The sequence below is a fragment of the Cryptomeria japonica genome, chromosome 3 (assembly GCF_030272615.1).
Source record: "Cryptomeria japonica chromosome 3, Sugi_1.0, whole genome shotgun sequence".
Classification (NCBI taxonomy): domain Eukaryota; kingdom Viridiplantae; phylum Streptophyta; class Pinopsida; order Cupressales; family Cupressaceae; genus Cryptomeria; species Cryptomeria japonica.
The window spans coordinates 94,216,390-94,244,100 of NC_081407.1; the positions used below are offsets into that span (position 1 = coordinate 94,216,390).

Here is a 27,711-nt window from a genome sequence, read left to right on the forward strand (position 1 = left end):
TTGCCTCAAGGTGTTGAAGCGAATCAAATTGCCCACACTGATCCATGAGGGAGTTGTGCACAAGGGGGACTATGACTTTCAAGGATGGTATTGTTCATTGGCCATGCGGAAGTCTACTTATGATCCTGCAAGGAAAGATTGTGCAAAAATGAAGGGATTTATCCAAGGGATTCAATCCAAGATCCTTTCATCCATTGAAGAATTGTTAGGGGTAGATGTCAGTGCTTCCAACGGTCTACACTTAGAAGAGTTGAGAAGAAAGATGAAGTTCCAGTTGGATTCTTTGAAGAAGAATCAGATTGATGATTTAGTTTCCCTATTGATCCACATCCATAGTTTGCAAAGGCTTATGCCAGATTGGGAGATGTTTTTGATACTTGTTCGGATGCATTGGATGTGATTGATGCGCAACAGGAAGCTTTGCCTAGCATTACCATGGAGGAGCTAGATTCAGTTTTGGCCAAATTCTTGGAATATGCTATTAGAGAGAGGACTGTAGGCCGAAATATTCTAGAAGATTCCCTACTTGATGATTAGGTGTCGCTCCATTGGATCACATGTTGGTGATTCCTTTTTTGATGTACAAACTAATTAGGGCAAATTTAGGGTTATGTTGGCATGATCTTGACCCTTGATTCTAAATGAATCTTGGCCATTCATTTCATTTGAGACTCTATATAAACCCCATTGCCTCTCATTTGTAAGAGAGATTTTTTAGATTTGTCACTTATATGCTGCAGATTTGAATACAATCATTGAAGTTTGGTGACTTTGTTTAAGTGTTGTATGCATTTGTGGTTCTCATTGCCTCCAAAGTTAGATTAGAATTTATTTCAAGTTTCTTAGATTGAATGAAAGAGTTATTGAATGCATTTGTGTGGAATCCAATTAATCCATACTGATTGTAAGCTTGCCTTGTGTGGTCAATTGGAATTTGAAATTGAACTTAACTTCAATTATTGCACGTCCATTAGTATGCATTGTCTTGATGGTATTGATGTTGATGGTGATGATTTGAACATCTATGAAATTTACCTTTGATGATTGCACTAAGCTTGTGTCAAATTGTTCATTGATGGTGAGACCTTGCCTAGTAGGATTCCATTGGATTGTTCATTGACTCTTGCATTCTAAGTTTTAGATTAGAATTCCTAAACCCCTATTTTTTTCATCCTTTTTTTAAAAATCCTTGTTAGATTAGATCATGAACTATATTGCAAAATCCTAAGTCATTGGCATAACCTATTCCAAATCTATGCAAAGATCTCCAAATCCGAACAAACAAAAGTCCCCAAGTGAAAACAACATATCACATGAAGCCATTGACTTACCCACATGTCAAGAACTAGCCGTAGAAACCTTGGAATCGTCTTAGTGGATCAAATATTTAGCATCTAAGGTGATTTTGTTCAAGAGAGGGTAAAATACTTTACTTTGGTATTTTATTTTGTGTTTGCATGTGCATAAAACACACATCAATAGGAGGAAAGGCAAGAAAATAATAAACATAACACAATAAAATACAAACAAAAATGAACAAGTATATATATATATATATATATATATATATATATATATATATATATATATATATATATATATATATATATATATATATATATATATATATATATATATATATATATATATATATATATATATGTTAGAAGGAATTAAATAAAAAAGAGAATACAAGGAATAACCAAAAATAATGAAAAGCATGCATGTATATATATATAAGGAATAAAACAAGGAAAACAAAAAACAAAAAAATTTTAAAAAGCAAGAAGAATAAAAACAAAAAGACCAAGAACCAATAATACAACAAACAATCCTAAATAACATAATAAAAATAAAAATAAAAATAAAAACAAGTGAAAAAATTAATTAAAAAACAATACAAAACCAAAAAGAAAAAATAGAATAATAATGAACAACATACAAGAACAAATAAAGACCAAAATAACAAAGAAAATAGGCGTGGAAGGAGGGGAAAAGAGCGACGAAGAGCAAGGCAGGGGGGGATAAGGGGAAAAATAGGAGGGCTAAGGAGGGGAAAGACGAGGGGTTCTAAGGCTAGAAAGAAGAGGATGCCAAGAGGAACTCAAATTCTAACCATCATCACAATTAAGGTTGGAAGGGTGGTTAGTGATCTCAATCGCTTCCTTGAGTTTCCTCTTAAAAAAGTTATCTTCAATAGATCAAATTTGGATACTCTCTAAATAAATATGGTGCTTTGAGGAGGACGAGTGTTCAACCAAAGCGGATATTAGAACCCTTTCATGCTTGATATCAGAATGATGTTCCTTGATTTTGGTTTTAAATGAGCAACCAGTTTCACCAATGTAAGGGATGCCACGGGAACACACCACTTTATAGACACCAGAATCAAGAAAGCTATCCCTGGGTCCTTTAGAGAGGGGACACGTTTTCTAAGGGTTAGAAGAGGTTTGAAGGCACATCTAAATTTCTAATACCCTTTTTAAGGAGGATCTTAGAGATTTTATGGGATAAACCTTGAATGTAAGGGTGGTAGGAGGAATGAAGGGATGGGAGGAGATAGAATTGGAGAAAAGGGTAGATTTAGCTTGGTTAAAGGCTCTGGTGATATGCTATTTGCTATATCCATTGACAGGGAAGACATGGCAAAGATAGGTAGGCTCATAGTGGAGGCTATCGTCATCACAAATGTGGAAGGCTCTAGTGGCTAAGGTTTTAAGAACGCTAGCCTTTGTGAGAGGTAGTAATGTCTTGTCAGTCTGAGTTAAGTGTATTGATCAATCCTTGAGATGAGTTAGAGTGTAATATTTTTTCCTTGAGGGGTGTGATCAAGTCAAGAATTCAAGTTTTGAGTCTTGAATCCATGAAACAAAGTAAAAAATGATGCACAAGGTTTCAATTCAAAATGATGTCAAAAGTTGTCAATGTTGCAAAATGTTGTCAAGAAAATTAAAATTTTGGAAATGCTTAGTGTGGAAAAGTGATGAAAAAACCCAAGGATGTAATACCAAGACAAGGAAAATTCCTTGTCAAGGTTGGATTTTTTTTACCCTAACAAGAGGAGAAAACAAGGAAAATTTATAAAAAAAACTCTTGACAAAGTGCAATTTTCAAAGTTCAAATCCTTGGAAAATCCTAAAAGTTGAGACAAGGATTCCCTAAATTCAAAAATTAAATCCACGGTTAAGATAGGGAATTCCAAAATTGTGGTTCAAATTCCATGATTGAAATGTGGAAATTCATAAAATTCATTTAAAATCCTTGTTGAAGTATGGAAATTCAAATTTAAAATGATCAATCCTTGTTTCAACTGTGGAATTCCAAATTAAAATGTGAAATCCTAAGTTCAAGTCTGGATTTTCCTTTTCAAGATTGATTTTTCCTTAGCAACTTCATGGATTTCCTTGACAAATTCATCTTTGCATTCATTTGTCCTTGAGCAACTTGGAAATGCGCTAACAAATCCTTGTCTACCCCCTCACTAGCACTTGAAAATTCCTTAATTCCATGTTGATAGAACCCTCAAGTCCGAAACAACTCATTTCTAGCGCTCGGAATTCCTTGACAATCTTTGGTTTGCACTCAATAATCCAAAACTAACTTGCTCTAATGCTCACTAGTCCGGCACACCCCCTAAAATGCACTCAAGTATCCATGACTACATGCAAAATGTGCTCAATGTTGTCCTTGAATGCATCCTAATCCCACCAAGGGAGAGTTAAGGCAAGGGTTAGGGCCGACTTGCATGTTTAAGCCCTCACAAAATGTGTAAGATGAAATTCGGGCCGATCTAGAATATTAAAACCCTCACAAGCATGTAAAACCAAGGCAATACATGCAAACTAGGGCATAATCCCACCTAAAAAATGCAAACCTAGGTTGGATTTATAATTTGGAATGCAAGGTTGAAGTGTGAAATTGCTAGGTGAGTGCTCACCTTATACTTATAGCATTCAAGTTAATGAAAATCCCTCTTCAAGAAAGCCGAACTGAATAAAAACAATGAAATTTGCCTCTAAAAATCCAATTTAGATACGAAATCATAAGAAAGACAGCCGACTTGGTTGTAATTCAATAAAACAATTTAAAAACTAATAAATTTCCTCCTAGTCCGCTTCCTTGATGGGATAGGTGATTGCTACGTTGAAGGCCTATAAGTGAAAGATCAAAGAATCACTTTCATAACAATTTCAAGTATTTCACAGTAGAGAAAATGAATAAGGAGCAGAGCATATGCAAATCAAACAAGAAAGATGTGAATTAAAGAAGAAAGGTGCAAATTTTTGCAAAGAGATCAAATTTAAAACAAGTTTTGAAAGTGAAAAGGAAGAGATTAACATGGAAGGTTGTTGGTGTACGTTTTATCATTCACTGAACATTAGAATAAAATGTCAAGGGCACTCTACCCTCTCTTGAACAAAATCACTACGTGTGCCAAGATTGCAAAGAAGGACCACACGGCGACTCCAACGTTTATATGTGCGAACGAGCGACCTTATGTTGGATAGCTTCCTTGGTAATGTATGCTGAAATACAAGGGGAACTTACGCTCAACTAATATTGATCACAAATTAGGACTTAGACAAAATTATCAATAACTGCTCTCTCTTTTTTGGGGGGGGGTTTTCAATTTTCGGATTTCAAAAAAAAGGACAAAAGGATAAGGGTTTAGAAGTTCTATATTACTCCTAAGAACTCAGGAGATGGTAGAGATTAGGTGAAACCAATATCAATACTTTACTTCGCCACACTAAGGACAACTAAACAAAGTAGGTGCAATCTTCTAAGGTTGTGCTTGAAATTTTCAGACTACGAATGATAACATCCAACAAACAATATTCATCCACAGCAGAAGTTAAGCATCCACGATACAAAACTATTCTATGTTGAAGAAAGATATGGAAACATGAAACCATGTGATAATAAAAAGGCTTCAAAGCAAGCTGCGAATGAACTTATATTATCAAAATAGCTCTAAACAACAATTTCATAAATCTCTCTAGCACATTGAAATGATAGAATGAGAGTTTATATATAGTTTCTGAAAACAAATGAAAGGCCAAGATCAATCTAAGATCAACAACTGAGATTAAGACAATCAATGGCTGAGATTAAGACAACACAATTCTGGATAGAGTTTCCCAAAATAACATTAGAAACAAATGCATGCTAGACAAGTGCCACAAAGAGCCATCTCCTAGGAAGGTACATCCTTATCTTCACGGACGACAGTTTGTTCAATGAATCTAGACACGATTGAGCCGACCTCTTCCATGGTGACATGTGGTAGCATATTGATCCGGTATTCCCATCCGTCCAAGTCGTCTACACAAGCGGCAAATCCAATCTCCCATTCCAACTCTTGTTTTTGGAAGGCATCCCGAATGAACAAGAAATCCAATGCCTTGGTCAAATTCTACTTCGAGACTGATCCTGTGATGGTGAAGAAAATCTCCTGAGTTCTGAGTTTTAGATTTTCCAGCCACATATCACTTTCTCAGATGGTTTCCTTTTCGAGCAAATCAGCAATTGTAAGGAAGATTTTGCTTTGTATTTCTTCAATCTGCTCTTCAGCCTTAGTACTATCTGCCTTCACCTTCTCCAGAACTTCGCTCCGTGCAACCAATGCCCAATGCCATGCGTTGAAGTCATATGCAACCCCTGCTGCAATTATCTCTCCATCAATCAATTCTTGTTTAGGCATGCCTTTCAAGTTTTCAACACTCTAAGGCACGAGATAATCCTGTCCTGAACATCATGAAGGTCAGCCCATGCTTCTGCCATGCTCGCAATTCTGGAGAGCAAGAGGGAAGTTTGTCCATATGTCAGCATCAATTTGTCCACGAATGTGGCCGCTTCTCTATTGCCTGCCATCCATTCTTTAGCCTCTCTTGTTGTCACTTTTTCTTCTTCAAAATTTTCAATTGCTTCCTACGAGGAATCCATAAGTGGAGGAGTTGTCGGATTGCCATGGTTAAGTGGCCTGGTCAAGTGCTGAATGTATTCTTTCAAGCGCTCAATTTCCTTTTTGTGTTCTCTCTTCTTTCCTACCTCTTTGTCCAGTCTCGCCTTCATGAAAGCGACTAAATTGTCTAAGTCTTCCACCTCTTGAGCCTTTGTAGTTGGTCCTAAGCCAAAAGTGGTAATTTCATACTCCTGATGAGTCATATCTTCTTTTGACTTGTCCACTTTTGGTACAGCGATCTGAACTGTACGGCAACCTGTCTCATCTCTCTGGATTGTGGAAAACTTTCTAGCAAGCTTCTTTGCAGCAACCTTCCCTAGTCTAGCCAAGAAATCCGTTGTGTCATCTTCTTCTTCCTGGACTTCCACTGGTAGTTTTACTTTCAATCTTTCTTTCAGCCAATCGAGAATCGTAGGCTGCTCAATGCCTCCTTCTTGATTACTTTCTTCACATGGAATATCCTAAGCTCCTCGAAGAGTGGAAATCATTCCATCTTGAAACTCATCGCCCAAAATATCCATTTCATTATCTGACTCCAATATTTTTGTGCCTGTAGGAGATGGAGGTTCTTCATCTTCCTGTTGGACTATCATCATATTTCCCTCATGGATTGGAGAAGGAAATTTTATTTCATCAAGTGGTTGATCCTCGATAATCATTAGGCTGTCCAAATTCCTAGATGTAGCAGAATGACGTGGCTCTAACCTTTGCTTCTTTTGAGCAAGTTCCTCATTCGCGACTTCCTTCCTTTTTGACCTTGAAGGGTCATCAACTGCTCCCTTCCTTTTTCTTGAATCGATGCTTTCAACTGGCCTAGCACTTTCTTTATTGGAAGAGTATGATTCCATGGCGCCCATCAGGGCATACGTGAGAGTCACACCTCTTTGCTTCAGCCCTTGGACCTGATTGTCAACCCACCATTGCAAATATTTGACAACTGGCCACATCAAGGTGGTTAGATCAACGAGTTCTGGTTCTAACCACTTTATAGGAGAAAGAGGCCAATTTTCATCAAAGCACGGCTGAGTGTATTCTCCATCATCTTCCAATTGATCAGGCACACAGAAGAACTCAGTAGTTCTAATCAAGCTTACTGGCAGTCTAGACCATAGCCTTTTCCTAACTTCGAACTCATCTACAACATTTGCCCAAAAATCTTATAAGTCAATCCTATGTTTGTACTTTTCTCCATTCACTGATCCAATGTGGTTATGAGAATCAAAATCAGCCCGGGATCAGTAGAATGTGAATGGATATCACTGTATCTCCAGCCTAGCACTCTCAGCTACCTGTGCTATTGGACAAGACTCTAGCATATTCCCAATGAAAAATGGAAAGGAAATAGCCGCCTTTTGCTTTGTTCTTTGGAAGCCCTGATATGTTTCCAGCTGCCTAAGGACTTCAAGCAAGACCATTCTATTGGTGGGATAAATCGGAAGCCGATAAGGACATCCAGTAAACCCCTGGACTCTTATGTATGTGAATCTAAGAAACTAGATAAACCAGGATCCATACTTGTTTATTAAACCTTTGGCTTCTGGAATGAGTCTCTGATAGGTTCCTCCTTGCAATGTTTTGGTGACATACATCAGGAACGCATCATTTACCCACCTGAAGTGGGCCTTCTCGCTTAGCTGCAGTTGCGGATAACAAGCATAGGATTTAAACTCATTTTCACCTTTGCCTACCATGCCTCTACAAATCTATCTAGTGTATCTCCAATTTCTTGCCAGCGGGTAGACTATGTAGGAGCTCATGTAAAAGGACTTCGTACTTCCAAATTCTTCAGTTGTTCATCAAGATTATCACTGATTATTCGAGACCAATTGAACATTTTCACACTTGAGGTGATCTCATCAATGAAGTAGTACATCCATGTTTCAAATGGTGCACCTTGAGGGCTATCCATTATTCTTTTCAACAGCAAGATGAGATCGTCATAGTCTTCTTTGAAGTCAGTGCGGAATAATTTCTTTGGTACCTTCTTGAGACCGGGTCTCAACTTCTCTAGCCACGACTTATTAACATTGGTTGCACAGAGCTCAGGCTAATCTTCATAGAGTCTTTTGGTTTCCTCCTTAGTTTTATAGGAATTCCTATTGTATCTCGGAATCCCGAATGCTTCCTGAATGGCTAATTCTCCAAGATGGGCCAGGACTCTTCCATCTAGCGCAACAATTTCCCTTTCTTGGGTATTGTAGTGTAGGGCACATTCAACCATAAGTTATGCACATTCCATAGCTGGTGGAAATCCAGCCGCTTGGACGATGCCATTTCTCATCATTCGGCGAGCAATAGGTGTTGGCAAAAATCCATCAAGCCCATACATTCTCTTTCTGAAATCTTTGAAGTCCACGTGCTCGAGGTTGGTGTCCGTGACATTTTTCCATTTGGAATTGATTTTTGATTCCAGCTACAACCCTTTACTCGCAAACTTCATCTGAGCTTTCCTCGAAGGTCCTCCTCTGGTTGTCATAACCTGCAACAAACATAAAAATTCAACATTAGTCTCCGAGAAAATTTAAAGTTTTTAACTCTAATTTTTGGACGATTTACTTCAAAATTACACTTTCAGCCTGTCAAAAGGCTAAATTTCTGTGAAAAATCAGACTGACAATGGAATAATTTGGCTTAGTACTTGGTAAATTTCATGAGAATAAGCGAATAAGATGGGAGGGTGCAAACAATTAGTCAGACTCAGATTTTAAACCTTTGAAATTGTAGTTTTGACTGAAAATCTGTCTTTAACTCAGAAAAAGCACCTTATTCTTCTGGAAATTATGTCCTTCAACTCGGAAATTTCACTTTATCTTCAAAAATTCACCTTGAAAATTCACTTTATCTTCAAAATCCTCCTTCAAAATCTCTTTTTCGAAACCTCGAAAGAGAAAAACCTTCAAACTTCAATCTCCAAACTTGATAATGAATTGAGAGTGACAAGTTGAATTGATATAGAGTTGGAGGAGTTCAATTTTTAGGAATTTCATGTTTTATCGTTTTTTTTTGTTTTTTATGTTTTTCCTTAGATTCGTCGAACTTGGACTTGTTTTATTTCTTCCAAAATGGAAACTCAATCTTCTCCTTTTAGCGAGTTGGCATAGAACCTTCTAGATTCTTCTCTCGAATTCCGAAATTTTTAGTGTTGGATTCTAATTTTTTTTTTTTGTGAAGATTTATCCTAAGTGTTGGAAAAATATAAAAACCATTCTCTTAGATTTTATTTTTCCAACTTGGCCAAACTTTTATTCATGTGCCAAGACACTTTCACATGTCAACTTCATCTAGGCGAATTTCTTATTTTTCCAAGCCATTTGCCATACATGGCATGGCGAACTTCATTCAAACATTGTTTCACTTTGGCAGACTTTGACAGTGTTTGGCCATATTCATCTTTGCCTTGGCAGACTTGGCCTTACCTTAGGCATGGCAGACTTCATGGCAAGGCGGACTTGACCTTGCCTTCATCTTGCGATCTCCTCTTGGGCGGACTTTGCTCATGTTTGGACATCCTTCATACCTTGTTGGGCGGACTTTGAGAATACCTTACCATGCTACCTCTTAGTGCTGGGCGGACTTTACAGCTCTTATGCCATGGACATTCTTTGAGAGAGATTGATAGTTTCTTTTCTAGGGCAGACTTCAAGTTTGTCAAGCCATAAGGTGGGCAGACTTCAAGAATTTCCTGCCATTTTCCATTGCCTTGGGCGGACCTTGAGGTTGATAAGCCATGCAAACCTTTGTTGTTGGCTAGACATGCTTGGGCAGACTTGGCACATGATCTGTCATGTTGATGTTTGATCTGCCATGCTGCTTATCTGGAACATCTGGAACAAAAACCCTAGCCTAAAGATTTCCCCCTGCTTTTTGCACTCGAAGGCACAGTTTTTTTTTTTTTTATTGTAGGTTTACTTTCAAAAAAGCAAAAGGCAAGCCAAAAAAACTGCTTCCCGGATTGGTCCCAAAGTGCCAAAAATCAAAAAAGCAAAAAAAGCAGAATTCCTTAAAAAATAGGAAGTGTCAGAATTGACCCAAAGCAATTGCGATCTTCGTCCTTCGGGCCTTCTGAGTGCTTTGGTGGTGTCCAGACACTGATAGGGGCATGATTTCTCTATTTGACCTAAATGACCTCTCAAAATTTAACTCTAAAACTCTCAAAAAAAGGAAGACTTGTGAAATAGCAGAGCTAAGACAAAACCCTAAAAAGCAAACAACTGGGGGTCGCCATTTGCAATGGGGCAATGTGTGAAATATGTCACAACAAAGGCCAGCAAGGGAGGTTGTTTGTAGAAGGAGAAACAAGTAATTTATGCACAGATCTGAATGATTTTCTCCACATTTTTGAGCATTTGCAGATCTGGAACCTCATTTTCAGAATTTCCAGATACATTTCCAGAATTTTAAAGGGTTTTGTGTAGCAAATTTCTGTGAAATCTTGATAATGTTTTACAATTTTTCATTGAAACTTTCATTCTTTTCTCTTTTTGTTAACTTAAGGAATTCCCAAATTTAACATAAGATTTCATTCATGACATTATTCCAAGGAATCTTCTTTATTTTCAGGATTAATGAAAGGAGAGATGCATGGAATGATGATTAGAACTTGGAGCATACAACTATGTGAGAAGATCAACATCCAAGATATCAACATGGAGGATTCAAGACATTGAAGAGGATCACAAGAAAGATTCTACAAAGACCTTGGATTTCCCTTGGAAATCCAAGATCAAGGTGAAGGACTCAACAATGAAAAGGAATGACAAGATTCACATGCGCAAGATAGTGACAAAGAAGATCATTATAACATGAAAGGCTCTACAACACCTTTAATTTATTCCCTTATTGCCAAACTTTAGCCTATGGAAATTAAATGGGCTAAGTCATCACCTTTGACTACTCAGAAAGATCATTGCAAACACAGTAGCATTCAATATACACTACTTAAAATGGATTGGGGTGGACAGCCTACCCTCCTACAACTAAGCCTAAACATTCTCAACAGGAGTATGGTGAGGTACAAGCCCTACCACAAGGATGTTCTCAATGCCCTCTTGCTCATTATGATGATGACATGATTGTGTCTTGTCATGGAGTCTATTTAGAGGAGTTATTGTGAGTGTGCGTGTGCGTGGTGAAATGAGGAACTTGCAATCCTGATATTATTCAAAGGAATGTATGGAGTTATGGAGTCACATGCTAACTACTAACTACTACCAGATTTTTAGATTATGATTCAAGGATATTTGAACTTTGTTGAGAAGTTACTAAAGTATTCCTTGTGGAGCTCTAAGATATATACTCAAAAATTGTTGGAATTATTTTAACAAGATCCATGAATTATTGGTCCTCTATGCCTATCTGTCGAACACTACATGTTTTGACAAATATTCTACTTGTTTTAAATTCATAAGTAAAATGGTATACAAAAGAATTGAAATGCTGCAGGCATTTTTGTCAAGCAAGCATAGGGATTTTTACATACCAATTCTTTCACATCTCGTTTTTGTTGCTTTGTTGGCTTGTCAGGAAACTGTATGATAAACCTGAAAAAATATTAGAAAACATCCACAAAAGCCATCCTAGTAAGAGACAACATGCTAAAATTACCATCAAGTCCATTTCCAACGTTGAAATTTTATTAAATTTCAAAATTATATACAATATAAGTTGTCAAATTAGTCTATTATTTTTATCGACGAAAAACCTTGAGAACATTTTATTCTTTGGTAAATGCATGCTACAACTATGTGCTTTGAATACAATGCCACAAATGTGAGGTCCAAACAAAGCCTGCTGACAAAAAAATCAATGTTCAAGTGGATGTCCTATATTAAAATGCTCTTTCACTTTAAGTCATATAGGCCTAAATTTGGAAAAGAATAATTCACTCATAGACGATGGAAAAGATTCTTATATTAGAGTTATTTCAAAAGGGTTGAAATAAAATCAGGTCAACAACTTTTAATATCTTCATGACTTAACAAACTCCAGTAATAAAGCTGTTTGGTACCAAATAATTGCGGTTGACAACGACATATGTAACGAAGTGACTGCAAGAAAATATGTACCTCATATTATAATGCATTCAAAGCTGACCTTGATATTGGCATAAATAACCTTGCACAGGTCTAAGAACAATGAGATATGTTCTCCATTACAGTTGCAGCAATATACAATTCTGAACATGTAATGTCCCACCCCAAATCTGGAACATTGTAAACCATAAACCATATTGTTTTTTTTCTATTCTGATTTGTAGATGAACTTGTAACAAATACACCAAAAACAATTTCACAAATTGATTTAACAAATATCCAGAAAGTTCTATCAGTTATAAATGTCATATATGAATGAAAATACCAAACAACCACCTTCAGCAAATTTTTCCAGATTTAATTTCAGAGCTGGAATCACAAGTTTTGATGAGAATAAGAGTGACCCAGATCAGAAAACTACCTTACTTGTCAATTTCTAACATACCCAGAAAATCTTAAGTACATTAGACTAGTATATTACTTGACAAACATGAAAATATAGTTCTGAAAATGACTGTTGCAGCAAGCAGATGACCAACAAAATCCTCTAGAGTGCAGAAAATGCTAATCTCTCTGCTATATAGGCCCTGAACAGCAAATCCTAATGGTGGGGCGCCTCAAATGGTAGTGATATAGGGTCAAAACCCTAGGCGATTTAGTTAAGGGAAACCCACGTCTAGTCCTAGTTGGTACGGCTGGTGGATAGCAAGCAAAGAGCAGTTGTATGTTTCAAAAAATATATGAAATCCGCCCTCAGCCTCTTGTCTTCACACCAGTATGAAACACTGATTTCCTTTGCCCAAAAATGAAGAGTCTCCACACCCAAATAGGGCAGACACAGTCTTCTATTGCTTGCAACACGGTATGGCCTGGCAAAGAGGCAGCTCCAGCCAAAATCTACCAAAAACTTCACAAACTTGCATACATTTAGCTCCAGCAGAACCCCTTGATCAGCAAATATCCTTGGGTTGTCTCTCAATCTTGCAACTATTGTAATCTCTTGAGGGATTTCGTCCTCAAAAGCCAAGAAAACCAAGAAGCCAAGCTGCTCCAACAAATTCCTTATGAGAGAAGAATAATCAGCATGCATGAAAAATGAACTCCAAATGACTTTTAATAGCACTTTCATTCCTTACACCCTAATTAGGGTTTTCTCCTTTTCCCAACACCTCTTTAGGGTTTCTCACTTAAATCTGATTTAATTCTATTTTTTTTATTGTTTCCAACTTACTTGGAGTGGCACCCTAGTTAAGTGACTTTACATTTTCTCTTTTTTTTTTATAAAGTCAATTTATATTTTATTACCCTAAATTAAAATTACTTTATCATTTGCAACTTTAATAAAAAAAGGTACAATTAATATAAGCAATATCACCAATACCTCCTAGGGTACTTTGATCACTCCAACTATGCTAACTAATCCTCGAGACAAACAACCCAACCTAGGTCCTCTAATCATCCTTGTTAGTCTACGAGAACCTAGTGATAGACTAACCCTGATAATTGAAATTGGCTAGGAAAGGGACATTACAAAACAACAAACTAAGCACAAGAATAAGGTGCACAACTTTACACAAACTTCAACTTTGGACAGCATAAGTGAATGGACAACTTTCACCATTAAAGTATTCAGAATAGCCTCCACAACCAGCTGAAGTATTTCCAATTGGAAAATCTTATGCAAAGAAGCTGCAGTGCCCCCTATCTTGAGTATTGAAAGACCTTGCAAGAAGTACTACTAACTCAAAATGCTTAAGTTGACTCAGTTTCAGAATGGAAGTACACAAACTGTAAAAAGAAGTCACGCCTAGCAGATAATGCATTCCCATCTGCTTATTGAAGAGTCTGTGCTTAGGGAATTCAAAATACCCACACTAGGGTACACAACAGCAGCTCATCCCTTCTCTTTTAGTCCAACTGCTCACGCCTTGCATCATTATTTGAATCAATCCTACAATATCAAAGGAAAATTGAAATCCACGGCCCAAATGCAAACAATGATCTCACCCAACGCCTAGCAAAAACTCTATGTGCCTCATGCCAAGAAAGGCATTCACGACCAGAAAAGCTAGTTTTTAATTCAAATATAAATAACATTAATGCTCCCCACCATTATGTAAATCGATGTAGACAATAACAAGCTAGGAGAATCTCACGCCAATCAAATAGCTCATAAGAATACCCAATTGCCCATACAGAAAATTCCTAAAATGGCATCCAATATCATACCAAGCGAATTATTCAATCAAACCACCAAACCTGGAATTTGTTTTCAATGAAGACTTCTCAATTTCAAAATCAATTATTGAGCCCAATATGAGAAATCAATGTGATTTCCCCTACTACAAGCTAGGGAAGAATCTTTCACCACTGAATTTGAACCTCCCAAGATGCTTTTTGTCTTGCAGAGGCTGAGATGGATCAAGTCCAAACTCAAGAACCACAAGGGTTTCATTCAAAGAAATAGAATAAACTCAATTTGCCAAATGAGCTCTCAAACCACTTATTTATAAGCTTTTATGGGAACTTTCCAAAAACTCCATTATAAAATCACTTTATTAATTTATTAAGCCTTTTAACTCCAAAAAGTGATTTATTTTATTTTTAAAACATTTTCAGCATTGAAAGTCACTTTTAACCATCTCATCATTTGAGTATTTTTCTTCTCTTTCCAATGAGCTATAATACTGAGATGCCCAATTAATTATTTTAACTAAAATGGCAACCTTAGTAAAATTAACTTAATATAGCTCAATAATACACCCAATTAGCAACAATGGTTGAAATGCATTGGAATTGAAATTTGACTACGTAGGAGTGATGCCAATGATGAAAGATGATAAACAAACCCAACTAGGTGACTTACTAAAAATAGACACTCACTCAAAGAATCTTGGAGCCCAAACTGGAAGCTGAAAATAACATCTAAAAGTGTCGTGCAACTCCACTAAACCATCTAAACTCACTGGTAACATCAAATTGCCCCTTTGATCATGTTGACACAAACCCAAAACGTTAGCAGCAACTACATTGCTAGAGAACCCTAAAATGGAGACATTGCAAAAGTCTTGCATTCAACATTATAAAAATTTAAATTGAGCGAATTTTAATGATTTGTGCTAAAATAAACACCCTCAATGTTATTTGGTTAAGAAAGTTAGTGTTTTTTCTTGGAAAATTGATCCTTGTTTAACTTGTACATGAAAAACTAAATTCACGTTTTTCTAAAGATTTGGTAATGATGTTGCATCAAAGAGACTTTACATGGGCACGCTACACATCAATCTTAGATATAACCAATGTCAAATACAATTTTTATTTGAATTATGTCAATGGAGGCATATATTACTTCATATGGCCATTTGACAAAGGCAGCCAATGTGATGTCCCCTTCTAGCTAGAGACATCACTCTAGCTTGTGATTAGCCTATCAAAGACCCTCGTAGGCTAGTAGGATTGGATAGAGGGTCACCTTGGCGTGGAGATCTTCCGGGGACAGAGCAGAGTACACTTCTGGGTTGCTAGAGTTTGTTTATGATGAGTTTTGCTTTGAGTTTGGCTTGGCCAGGCTATTTTTAGCAGTTGGAGATGGACCCCTGCTATTTTTAGCAGACATCACGGTCAAATGAGTGGTCAATTGGTGAGCTCCAGTTTCAGACCGCATAGCTAAATTCAAAATATTCATGGAGTTAGACAAGTTTGAATAACTTAGCATTTATTATTAAGTGATTTAATAATAAAGTTATAAAGTGACTTTATATTATAATCACTTAACTTGAGGGTCAACTCATCATTAGACGGGGCCATGTTTTTAATTAAATTATCTGAGCCAGACTATTGAAATATTAAAATTAAATGCCCATTTAATGATTAAAATCGTTTTGACACCCAAAGTGAAATTAAATGAAACTACAAGCAAAATTGTAATTAAGAGGATTAGGGTACGATTTGCAAAAAAAGGATATATAGCGTTGAGTTTGGAAAGAAGAGGATGGCTATTTTTATTTTGACATTGTGAAATTGAAAGGGTTTTGCTCTGGAGACTAGGGTTTTCAGCCACCATTGGAGGACGTAGTTGCTTCAATGTTCACCATCTGAGCTGATGAAATATTCAGTGATATTTGGTTTCAAGAAGACTTCATTCAGAGGTCTTATTTACATCTAATTGCGCAAAATTGAAGAATAAATTCAGGAGAAATTATTGCAGATTTATTGAAGAAATTTTGGTGATTAACAAGTACTGTACGGATTGCTACAGTACCTCCGTACGACTGCTACAGTGTCACTTGAACAGTGTCGCCGTACGGACTGCTACAGTACCGCATGAACAGTAAAAAATTTAAAAATTAAATTTGCAGTTTTGCAGATTTTTTTCATCTACTGGGACAGCAAAAATCAGGTTTTTATCTTACATTGTAATGAATTTGTTTTTTCAAGCATATTGGCCATAGAACAGAACAAACATTTCTTTGATAGTTTCATAAATTATTTCTAGGAGTAATATTATTGTTTCTGTATTTTTTTAAGCATAGGAGTTTATTTCAGTATTGTATCATTGCTCATTATGACCAAAAAAAAACAAAAAAATCCATAAACATTCAAAAACCAAACAAATTCAAATCTACTGCATTCAAAAGAAACAGTCAGCAGAGGAGAGCCAAGTTGGGTTCTTACATGGCCATTTGACAAAGGCAGCCAAACATGACACCACTATTTGCAAAAAATGTCCTAGGCTCTTCAAACAATCTTTCTAATCGGAAGAACTAGAACAAAGTGGCTTCTAATTTTATAGATGGTAAGGGCAATCCTCTAGATGAGGTAGTTGGTGCACAATAGTCTTTGAAGGAGTCACAGTCAACACCTAATTAAAAACATGTGGCCCAAAAACAAGTGGAAGAAACATTCATTCTTTCTTTGCACCTCATACTACACTAGGTTTGTATGCAATGAAGGAAGAACATCCATGAACAAGCAAAGAAAGCAATTGTGAATTTTTTGTTCTACTCTAGTCTTTCATTCCATGTTTCTAGCTCTCCATACTAATAGGATATGGTGGATGCTATTGTGGCAATAAGTCTTGGGCTCAAAGCCACATTTTATGAGACATTGAGAATTGATATGCTCAATGAAATAGTACAGGATTTTAAGGATGTTGTTATTGAACATCAATTAGAGTGGGCAAAGACTAGATGCACCATAATGTTATAGGTGTTGATTGGTGACTGATCAACCCCCCAAAATCCCTACAAGGCCAAAACAACTTCCACAAGAGAGAATAGCAAGAATACCTTGCTTCAACAATGCAATATTGATTGAATATGAAATATTACAATGAAAGGCCTTGCTTATAAAGGCAAAGTGAGAGGTAGGACACGGCAAGATGTTGGCATGTGCCTTAATCATAAACAATGAGACAACTAAAGTGATAAATATTAAATGCCTAGGTATCTAAAAGTATTTGTCATAAGACAAGATCATGAGACAACTAATCAATCTTCTAGAAGAACATCTAGTACTTGAGCAAACTTAAATTATGTGAATAAGTCCCCTACTAGGAACTAGCAAAAACACTAGGTACAAGACCTTATTCACACCAACAAATGTCAAATGGGCGGATGGATATAAGGAACCAAGCACTCAACAACTTCCTTGTCTCTTGTGATATTGACACAATATTTTTGAAATTTGTGGATGTGTCAAATAAGATCAAATTTGTGGTTACGCTATTCAAATTGTTTGACAAGATGTTCATAGGCATAGAGCCACTAGATGTGGTTCAATTTATAATATGCAATGTAGTTGTTTTTGTCGCTACTAGAAGACTCTTAACAGACAAGTATCCCTATATGTTTTTCAGCTTGTGTGTGGCACATTACTTTGATCTAACCCTAGAGGACATTGACAAACTTGAATGGATTAAGCAGGTATTGCAAAAGGCTTGCACTATTACCAGGTTCATCTACTATCACATGAGATATTGTGTATGATGTGTTCCTTCATATCAGGCAAGTAACTAGTTTGACTAAAGGCAACAAGATTTTTTACACACTTCTTTGCATTGCAAACTCATTACCAACAAAGAATGAGCTTGAAGCGAATGTTTGAGTACTCCTCATTTCTTCATCATCTTCATGTGGTGTCAATTGTCTTGTAGCATGTAAATCTGGATCATTCTCTGGTAGGATTTCCATGTCGGAACCTTGCTCGGACTCATTGTCCTTCTCTGTCATATCATTCTCCTTCACGGATGAGGAACTCACGGTAGATTGAGGAATGTTAGACTTATGTTTATTGTGCCTTGACTCCTGGCTAATAATATCCTTTCCTTTTGTCTGTAATCCTCTAGGCATACCTTTCCTTCTTTTGAAAGCCTGACTCTCTTCATCATTGTGCGTTCTAGCATTGCTTATTCTTCTCTCATCATCATTGAGAGAGGACTCCTCAATTCTCATCTTCTCATAGGTAAAGGTGACCTTTACTTTTGTTAATTCATTAACATACTTGTCCACCCATTCCCTAGAGTAATCATTCATATCTCTCATCAAAACATTTAAATCTACCAACTCAAGTTGCGTCCAACTAGGCATTGTGACAGGCTTGTCTTTCTCATTTGCATACTACGGATGGATGTGATGCCCATCATCTTGCACTTGATCTGGATTAGAGAGGAAGTTACACTTCCTCATGAAGTCCACTGACATACGAAACGACATCTTATTTCTAACTACGAACTCATCCATGAGAATAGCCCAATAGTCTTCGATGTCAATCTTCTGTATAAACTTCCCTCCCTTAATCGTTACTATTCTCTGAAATGGATCGAATCGATCCCTACCTTTATAGATTCCAAGATGATAGAATTCCAATTCCTCATCAACTGTCTCTGTTGCGGCTGCGGTGTGGCATACCTCCTTCATCTTCCCAAGCGAGATAGAAAAAGTTATCCCCGTTTTGTGCTTCGCCTTCTGGATAAAATCATACTCTAAAAGTCATCTCACTACCTCAAGTAAAACCATCTTGTATGTTGGATAACTAGGAAGCTTGTATGGTTTTGATGTGAATCCTTGAATCCTTAGGTACGTGAAGGTAGGAAACTAGATATAACATGATCCGTACTTCTCTATAGGTGTCATTGCCTCTTTAGACAACCGTTTATGTATTCTGCCTTGCAACAAGCTTGTGATGCACATGGTGAAAGCTCTATAATGTTCAATTTCATATAGGTGGAGTTGCGGATAGCACTCGTAAACTTTGTATTGTCCTAGCTTGTTCCCAACTGTGCCCTTGCATATCAATCCTGTGTACGCAATATGTCTGGCAAGCATGTAGACTAGGTAGGAGGTCATATTGAATGCCCTTGTTTTCTCCAAACCTCTCAACTGGATGTCAAGGTTGTCACTTATTATCTTCGCCCAATTGATCACCATTCCTCCTGCTATCTCTTCAATAAAACAATACATCCATGTCTCAAATAGCACCCCTTGAGGTGCTCCCATGACTCGATTGAGTAGAAATATCAAATCACTGTACTCCTTGAAGTCTGAGCATAAGAGTCTCTTGGGTAACCTGGAGTGGTGACGCCTTGTCTCAAGAACCCACTTGTTGTTGATAATTATCATACATGACTCCAATCTTCTTTCAAATTTTGCTTGCACTTCTTCCTTGGTTCTCTCTTGCATGTCTGTACACCTAGGGATTCCGAATACTTCCCCAATTGACTCCTCAGCTAAGTATGCAAGCACTATCCACTTAGGTGATTTAATCATTCTAGTCTATGGATCATAATGCTTCACACACTCAACTATGAGCTCATGGCACTGAATGGATGGTGGAAAACCAACTACGTGGTAGATTCCACTCTTCATGATATTAGCTGCCAAAGTGGATGGAAGATGATTCTTTGTTCCAAACATTCTTCGCCTCATCCTCTTCATGTCCAGGTACTCCATGTTGGTATCTCAAACCTTCTTCCATCGGGATGTTATCTGCAACTCCAAATAGTAGCTTTCTTGCACAATCTTCAATTGACTCTTTCTCACTGATATCCCTGCTTTAGACATGGCACCTGTATGCAGCTAGAAGTTAATATCATGACAAAATAATTTTAATAATTCGTTTTCAGAATTTGCCTGAGTTCTGATTTTAAAAGATTTTCAAGTTTGTGAGCTTAAAATCAGAAAATTTAACAATAAAGAATATAAATTCTGAAAATGAACGAATTTTGATCAAATAAGGCATATCGCCTCTTCATAAAACCTAATTTTCAGACTTCGAACAAGTCTGATCACAATTGCAAAGTCTGAAGACACCATGCTATAATCAGAAAATGGGGTATTTTGATGTCAAAAATGTACTTGTAACTCTGATTTTCTGAGTACGCAATCTGAAAACACCTCTGAAAATGCAACCTCAATGGCTGGGATCAATCAAAAATCATGGTGCCACACCAATAGGCACTGCAGTTTGCCCCAATCAGCTGGAAATGAACACGCCTGAGCATAAACAATGGCTGGGCACAATCACTGGATCAGCGAACAAGGGCTGAGAACAAGTTAATACAAATCGATGGGGCTGGAAATGATGTTTTGGTCTGAGAATAATGGCTGGAAATGATGTTTCAGACCTGGACCAGCAATGTCGACCCTCTTGGATGCTCACAAACTCTTTCAATCGTAGCGCAATCAGCCCCTTAGGCAAAATCACATCCTCCACAACAATGGTGCTACTCCAAACTCAGCCCCCTTCAGCTCCCAAACTGTCAAATCAGTCATAATATAATAATATATGAGCATTGGACTGGGTCTTTTATTCATGTTTTCACCTTCTAAAATCACCACACAGCCAATGTGCAATAAAAACTTGCCTTTACCAGCCTAGTGGAAAATCGATATGCATTGGGATTTCAACACTTGGCACATTTCACTTTACTTGATTATTAAATATATGTGGTCACTGGTCAGGTAGAATCAATGTCATTTGGGACATATTAACTTTAAAAATCTGATTGAATCCAACTTTCAGCCACTTGGGGAAATTGGCACCCCATCTGGACACAATAATTTTACTTAAATTCATCCCAACTTGCAAATTATGACCTTGAGGGGAAATCAACCCTCATCTAGACAAATTATTTTCATCACTTAATTCATTTTCATCCCCAAATCCACTCCAGGGGAAAATCAATAGCCATCTAGACCATAGTAGCATTAATCATTTGGGGAATTAATCGGCAAAACAAAAGTATAAGATTTTCTGAAAAAATCGGGAAAAAATCGGGAAAAAATTGGATTTACAAAAAAACGTAAATAATTGCAGAAAAACAATCAAAAACTACTTTTTTTTAATATTTAAGGGCATTTCCATAGCATAGAGATATTGTAGGCAAATAAAATAGACACTTCAACACATGAATTGTAGAAAATAGATTTTTGTTTTTTATATTCATATCGCTGATTACATTGCACAAAACATACCACAACATAAATACTAGCACTTGCACCAAAATGGGTGCAAGGGTTACGCCAATAGTGAGATATACATAGATGAGCTTTTTTGACATTCATTATTAAAAAAATAAATAGAACTGGTTGATTGGTTTCTAATTCTCTTTTTTCTATAATTCAACCCTAAATAACCTCCATCTTAACTGATTCAACCTTAAATAACCTTCATCTTAACTGTAGTTCTAATTGTAACACAATTTTAATTCAACCCTAATTGTAATTATAATGCTAATTCTAACACCAATCTTAATTCTAACCGTAACTCTAAAAGGAGGTGCAATGGTTATGCCAATAGCAAGATATATTTTGAATAATATATTGAAGGATACAAAAATCACAAAAAGAAAAAATTTCTTTTATTAATAATAAATATTTATAAAATAAACGAATTGTTTTTGAAACCTAGAAAACTAAACATGAAAGGATGCAAACTAATTTAAAATACTAAGTTGCACATGAACATATAGAATTTGAAAGAAAATAAAATTAGGGAACACAAAAATAATTTTAAGTAGCTTTTGGAAGACTTACCAGTTTTAACATATCATAATTATACAATTTTTTTTCAATTATTTATAAATAAAGTTGTAATGTTTTTGTTATTAGTATACAATTGTTTTCTAACTAATCCTATTAAACAATCTTCAAATATTATTTGATTTATTCTTTTGATTCAATACACAATTATTCTATTGTACTCTAAACATACTTAAGTTTATTTTATTTTAATTTTAAGGGTCACTTATTTCATTTTTAAATATAAATTTTAATTTTAATTTAAAAAACATTATTCATTAGTTTATTTTATTTTATTTTAATATGAATACTATTTTAAATATTTATTTCTTTTTAATAATACAAAATCAAGGATTTCAGATACTTATGAGGTGGCTAAATTTATCCACACTATTATATAGTATGACAGAGCTAAATAATTAGGTAATAAAATAATGATTTTTAAAGCATCTCCAAATGCTTACCCAGTTCTCTAATTATAAACTTGGATCAATTTTTTTAAATAAATAAAAAAATAAAATACGAAATCTAAATTTTGAAGTTTTAAAATGTTAATTTAATAAAAAAATTAATAAGATGTATCTACAAAAATATTTAATATTTATTTTATTGATTTATAAAATTTGTTTGCAAGAAAGTATTTTTTTATCATTTTAGAATCCAAATTATTAATTATTTTTTAGAATTATAATTTGTTCAAAATTTAAAAATTTAAATAAATCTCTTTAATTAATTAAAAAATTCAGTGCCTATTATAATTTTAATATAAATATTATTCATTTTTTAATAATAATTTTAAAACAAATATTTTTTTAAAAAAACCATTGTCAGCACTATCTAGTTTTTAAACTTATAAACTCTATTCAAATAAAATACATCTGATAAACATTAACATTTCTAAAAAAAAATTATATTAAAAATTCAAATTACACAAAAAAATTCCTCTTAAACTCTAATTATAATTAAAACATATTTTTATTTTTTTTAAAAACTAATAAGTGTTGTACAAGACGGTGCAGAGAGTTGTGTAGAGAAAACAAGAGGAAATTGAAGCAGATTGAACGATTTTTGGGGTGCAAATTAGTAAGTTTCAAACATTAAAAAAAATTGCAGAGCCAAACAAAGTCATATTCACAGCCAATAGTTGGAATTTTTTCTGCCATATATTTTGGCATATTAAAACACCTTCTATTCGCTTCCCTTCGACTTCGACTAGTGAAGCCTCTTAGCCACAAGCTCTACGAATAACCTTGAAATGCAACTACTATTTTTCGAATTTTGTGGACATTTTAGGGTTTTCGTGGCTTCGCCATTTTTACTTTTCTTACTGGCTTTCGCGTAGCACAATTAAATGCCATTTTTTTGCAATTAAAGCGCAAATTAATTGTTGAAAATCGAAAAAAAATGGTAGACTGATTTTTCCCGATTTTGGGGGGGAATTAATCGTCTGCAGCACTGATTCCCGATTAATCGAGGTATAATCACGATTTTTTCCCGACAATTGCTTCTTTGATCTAGACAACTAAATTTGATCATTTCATGTAAACACACTCCCTAGTGGAAATTCGCCCCTCATCTGGACTCAAAGTCTCATTAAAACTTGTCAAATTTCATCAAAGCACTCTCCAAGGGAAATTAGAACTCCATCACGACACCTTCACATAGTCATAATTCATCATTTTGTCCCCAACGGAAAAACGCACCTCATCAAGACAACATATATTCATCTACATTTCACCTCGTCCCACTCATTTTCCCCTTCGGTGGAAATTCGAACCTCATCTAGACACTCAAATTCACTCAACTTAGTCATTTTACCTCCTAGTCGAAAAACATGGGTCATAGGGACTCACTTTCCTTGTACATTTTTGCTCTTGAAGGCCTTGTAGAAAATCATGCTCCATCAAGACAAAGTCCATTTTCACCTTTATTGCTCAATGGAAAAATGCCTCCCTCGAGACAACTCACTTTTATGCCTTAATTTCTAGCTTGTCGGTTCAAGTTCGGGCACCGATTCGAGTTCGAAGAACCGGTATGCCACTATGGCAAAATTTTGAAAAGGGGTTTGGGTTCGTTAGTACAAATATATATATATATATATATATATGTGTGTGTGTGTGTGTGTGTGTGTGTGTGCAGCCTATAAGCATGAATTAAGATTAGCATGTCACATAGCATCATATAAACAACAAAACAAACATAAACTTGTAATCATAGCATCATGATCATACCATAATAGCATCATATACATCAAGTTTAATATCAAAATGACAAAATATTCAAGTATCATTGTTTCAGCTTTCAACAATATAAAGTTTAATCATCAAATGGATTAGCTAATTCATCCTCCTCCTCCTCCTCATTCTCCTCATCATTGACATTGACATTAGATGAGCCAAAGCCACTTGCACTTGCATTATAAGTTTGCTTGCCCTCCAAGTCATCAAGTGTCAATGCAAGAAGCTGAGAAGAGGGAGCATCCAAATCAGTATGCTCTGGCTCTATATCCCACATCTTCATTTCCCCTTGTGTGTAGTCACGTTGTTTGTGTGAAAGAAGACGTAGGTTGGAATGCACATATACTAAATTCTCCGCTCTTTTTGATAGCAACCTATTGCACTTTACTGAGTGGATGAAAGAGTATGTGCTCCAATTTCTTTCCGAAGCAGATGAACTAGCAACCTATGAAGACAAAGTAAATAATTAAAGTTATACATTAATAAAATTAAAATTAAAATTTACTAGCAACCTATGAAGACAAAGTAAACTATAAATAAACTTGTCATAAATTTTAATTAATTAAACTTACTTGTGATAAAACTTTTACAGCGAGGGGTTGTAGGTGTTGGAAGCATGCACCATGGAAGTACCACCAACTATGAGCATCCTTCTTGGATCTATGACGAAGTGCCTCGACACTTAGACCATTCCCATTTGCGAATTCTATGAACTCATTTGTAACAATATCTCGCAAATCATCATCAAGATATAGTCTAAGAAATGCAGCCTTGTACCCATTAGATACTTCTAGCTTATTCCACCTTTCTACAATAATTGCTTTCACTTCTTTGAAGAATTTCTCCTCGGGGTCATTCTCTTTTGCATTTATAGTGAGCTTTATTTTTTCAAGCATTGAGTCAATGCCATCATAAATCTCACCAATGCAAGGCCTATCCATGTCGGTATAGCGAATCGTACTCATAATGGGCTCAATGATACTTAGGAGATATGTAACAAGATCCCACCATTTCTCATTCAATATTCTCTGCCTAATTTTTTCTGCCCTCTCACTACTACTCTGCTTCCATACAATCCAATTGTTGTTGATCACCATATTGCATAGTGCCACTCTAACTTTCACAAGTCATCTTAAGACAATTGTGTTTGATGCAAAACGGGTCTCAGCAACCTATAACACAAATTAATGCCAAAATGATTAAAAAATAAAGCCAAATTTTAAAGAAGAATACACAATATAGCTTACACAATGATATTATGAACATTGAAATTAAAAAAATCAAAAAATGTAAAATTAAATTACTATTTCACTTACCTTCAATAGCTCCAAATTCGAAAAGGATCTAAAAATCCCTTGAGACATGTGGTGGTTTGTGATGAACAATCGGATGTCCTCAGCCTCTGCATACACATCTCTGATCCATTTTATTTTAGTCCCAATCCTTTGTAGCATAAGATTGAGTGAATGGACCGCACAAGGTGTCCAAAAGATGTGATCATAGCATTCCTCAACCAACAAACCAGCAGCTCTACAATTTCTTGCATTGTCTATTATGACTTGGACAACATTGCGGGGTCCCACTGACTCAATGGCGGAGATGAGAATTTCTGCAATAAATTGACCATCTTTTACTTGACCCTCACAATCCACAGCTTTCAAAAACATTGCCCCTTTAGGGGACATCGCGATGACATTGATCAAGGGACGATTTTTAGCATCTTTCCACCCATCTGAAACAATTGTTACACCTGTCTCAGCCCATGAATCCCTTATGGGTTTCAATGCATCTTCAACCCTCTTCACCTCTTTGTCCAATAATGTTCCACGTACCTTCTCATAACCTGGGCCCTTATACCCTCTTGGAGCTTCATTAACACTTTTTATCATTTGCTTCCAATATGGGGAGCGAACAACATTGAAAGCCAACCCATTTGCACAAATGCACCTTTCTATATCTTGGTCACCAATGTCTCTACTCTCATTTTGAAATGTGGTTTCTAAAGGCCCCTTTGTTCTTTTGCGTGTCAAGGGTGGTTCATTTTAAGGTTCATTTGTGGAAAAGAAGAGGTGGTCTTGTACTACAACATCGGGATTAGATGGGGCTTGCATTCCCCTTGTTTTCTTTGTTGCGGTTTGATTCAATCTACGGGCTTCTCTCTCTTTTGCCTCCTCATGCTCCCTAAAATATTTCATCACTATCTCATCTAGTATGGGTTTACCATCTTTTCCAGGGCATTTTTTGATGCCTCTTCCTTTTATTCCACACAAATGGCCTACCACCCGATAATATGAACTATTACATTCAATACCACATCCTTGGCATCTCCAACGGAATCCCCCACCTCCTGGAAGTGGGTTTAAAATGTCAACACACTTCCATAAGGGAGAATTCGGATCATTTCTTTGTTTTGTAATTGTTTGTTCATTGCCAACGGAGGAAGAGGTAGATGCCATTCTAGTTCCTATGGCAAGAAATACGTAAACATATTCAAAAACAAAAACAAAATAATGAAAAACAATTAATGTTTCATGTTTGACAATTTGTGAAACAAAAATAGTTGGAAAAAAATGTTAAAAAACCTACCTCTTGTAGCCAATGGGAGCTTGCAAATGTATGGAAATGATGTTGCAACACTTGTTGAAGCTTCAAAAATCAGTCTTCAACTCCTCCTATTTGATCTTGGAAGCCAAACTTTGTTCACCCTTTCTTCAACCTGCTGTCAAAAAACTTTTGTTTGCAACACAAATGAGGAGAAATGAGCCAAGATTATGTTTTAGAAGTCACTTTTAGGGTATAAAATTGACTTTTTACATGGCAGATTTCAAAAAAAAATTGAATTTTGCATTAAAAAAACCGTTTTAGGCCACCCGGGTTCTCAACCTGGTTCAATCTTGGTCCACCCGGGTTCGAACCAAGTCGAACCCTCTCTGAGAAATTTGAACCCTGGTCGAACCAAGGCCGGACCGGACCCGAACCAAGGGGGTGTGGAGGCGAACTCAGTAAGCTAGCTTAATTTCATGTGGGAAAAATGTCTTCCATCGGGACTGTGATGATTTTCACACAAAAAAGCCCAAACTTATCAAATTTTATCATTTCGCTCAATGGAAATTCTATTTCCATCAAGACTTTTAACATTTTAACTGGATTTGAGGGGTGGAAAACTAGGGTCCATCGGGATTTTGTGCATATTTGACTTAATATCTCCTAACAGTGGAGAAACACTTCTATAGGAACTCTTGACGCTCTAGCACAAAATTCACACCAATTTGCAACATTTAAAACACATTTTATGCTCACATTTAAAGCAAGTTGAAACCTCAACACTTAGAAAGATTTAGGATCACTTTGACATTTTAACAATTTTTTAAACATTTGATCCTATAGACTACAAAATTCAAAATTTAAACATTGCTTGCAAATTGAAGATCTTTGGGCATGATCATATCAAAAATGAG

General features: G+C 36.0%; 1 protein-coding gene across 5 annotated transcripts in view; it reads right to left on the bottom strand.

Moving 5' to 3' along the window:
* LOC131044072 (FAD-linked sulfhydryl oxidase ERV1) overlaps positions 1-27,711 on the bottom strand; it is a 178,479-nt gene that overhangs the window by 95,090 nt on the left and 55,678 nt on the right. For 3 of the 5 annotated variants that reach the window (XM_059218077.1, XM_057977338.2, XM_057977340.2), the window contains exon 3: positions 11,445-11,492. The exons of the other annotated variants lie outside the window; for them this stretch is intronic. In XM_059218077.1, the coding sequence (XP_059074060.1) occupies positions 11,445-11,492 (48 nt within the window). The remainder of the gene's footprint in view (positions 1-11,444; positions 11,493-27,711) is intronic. 5 annotated transcript variants of the gene reach the window in all.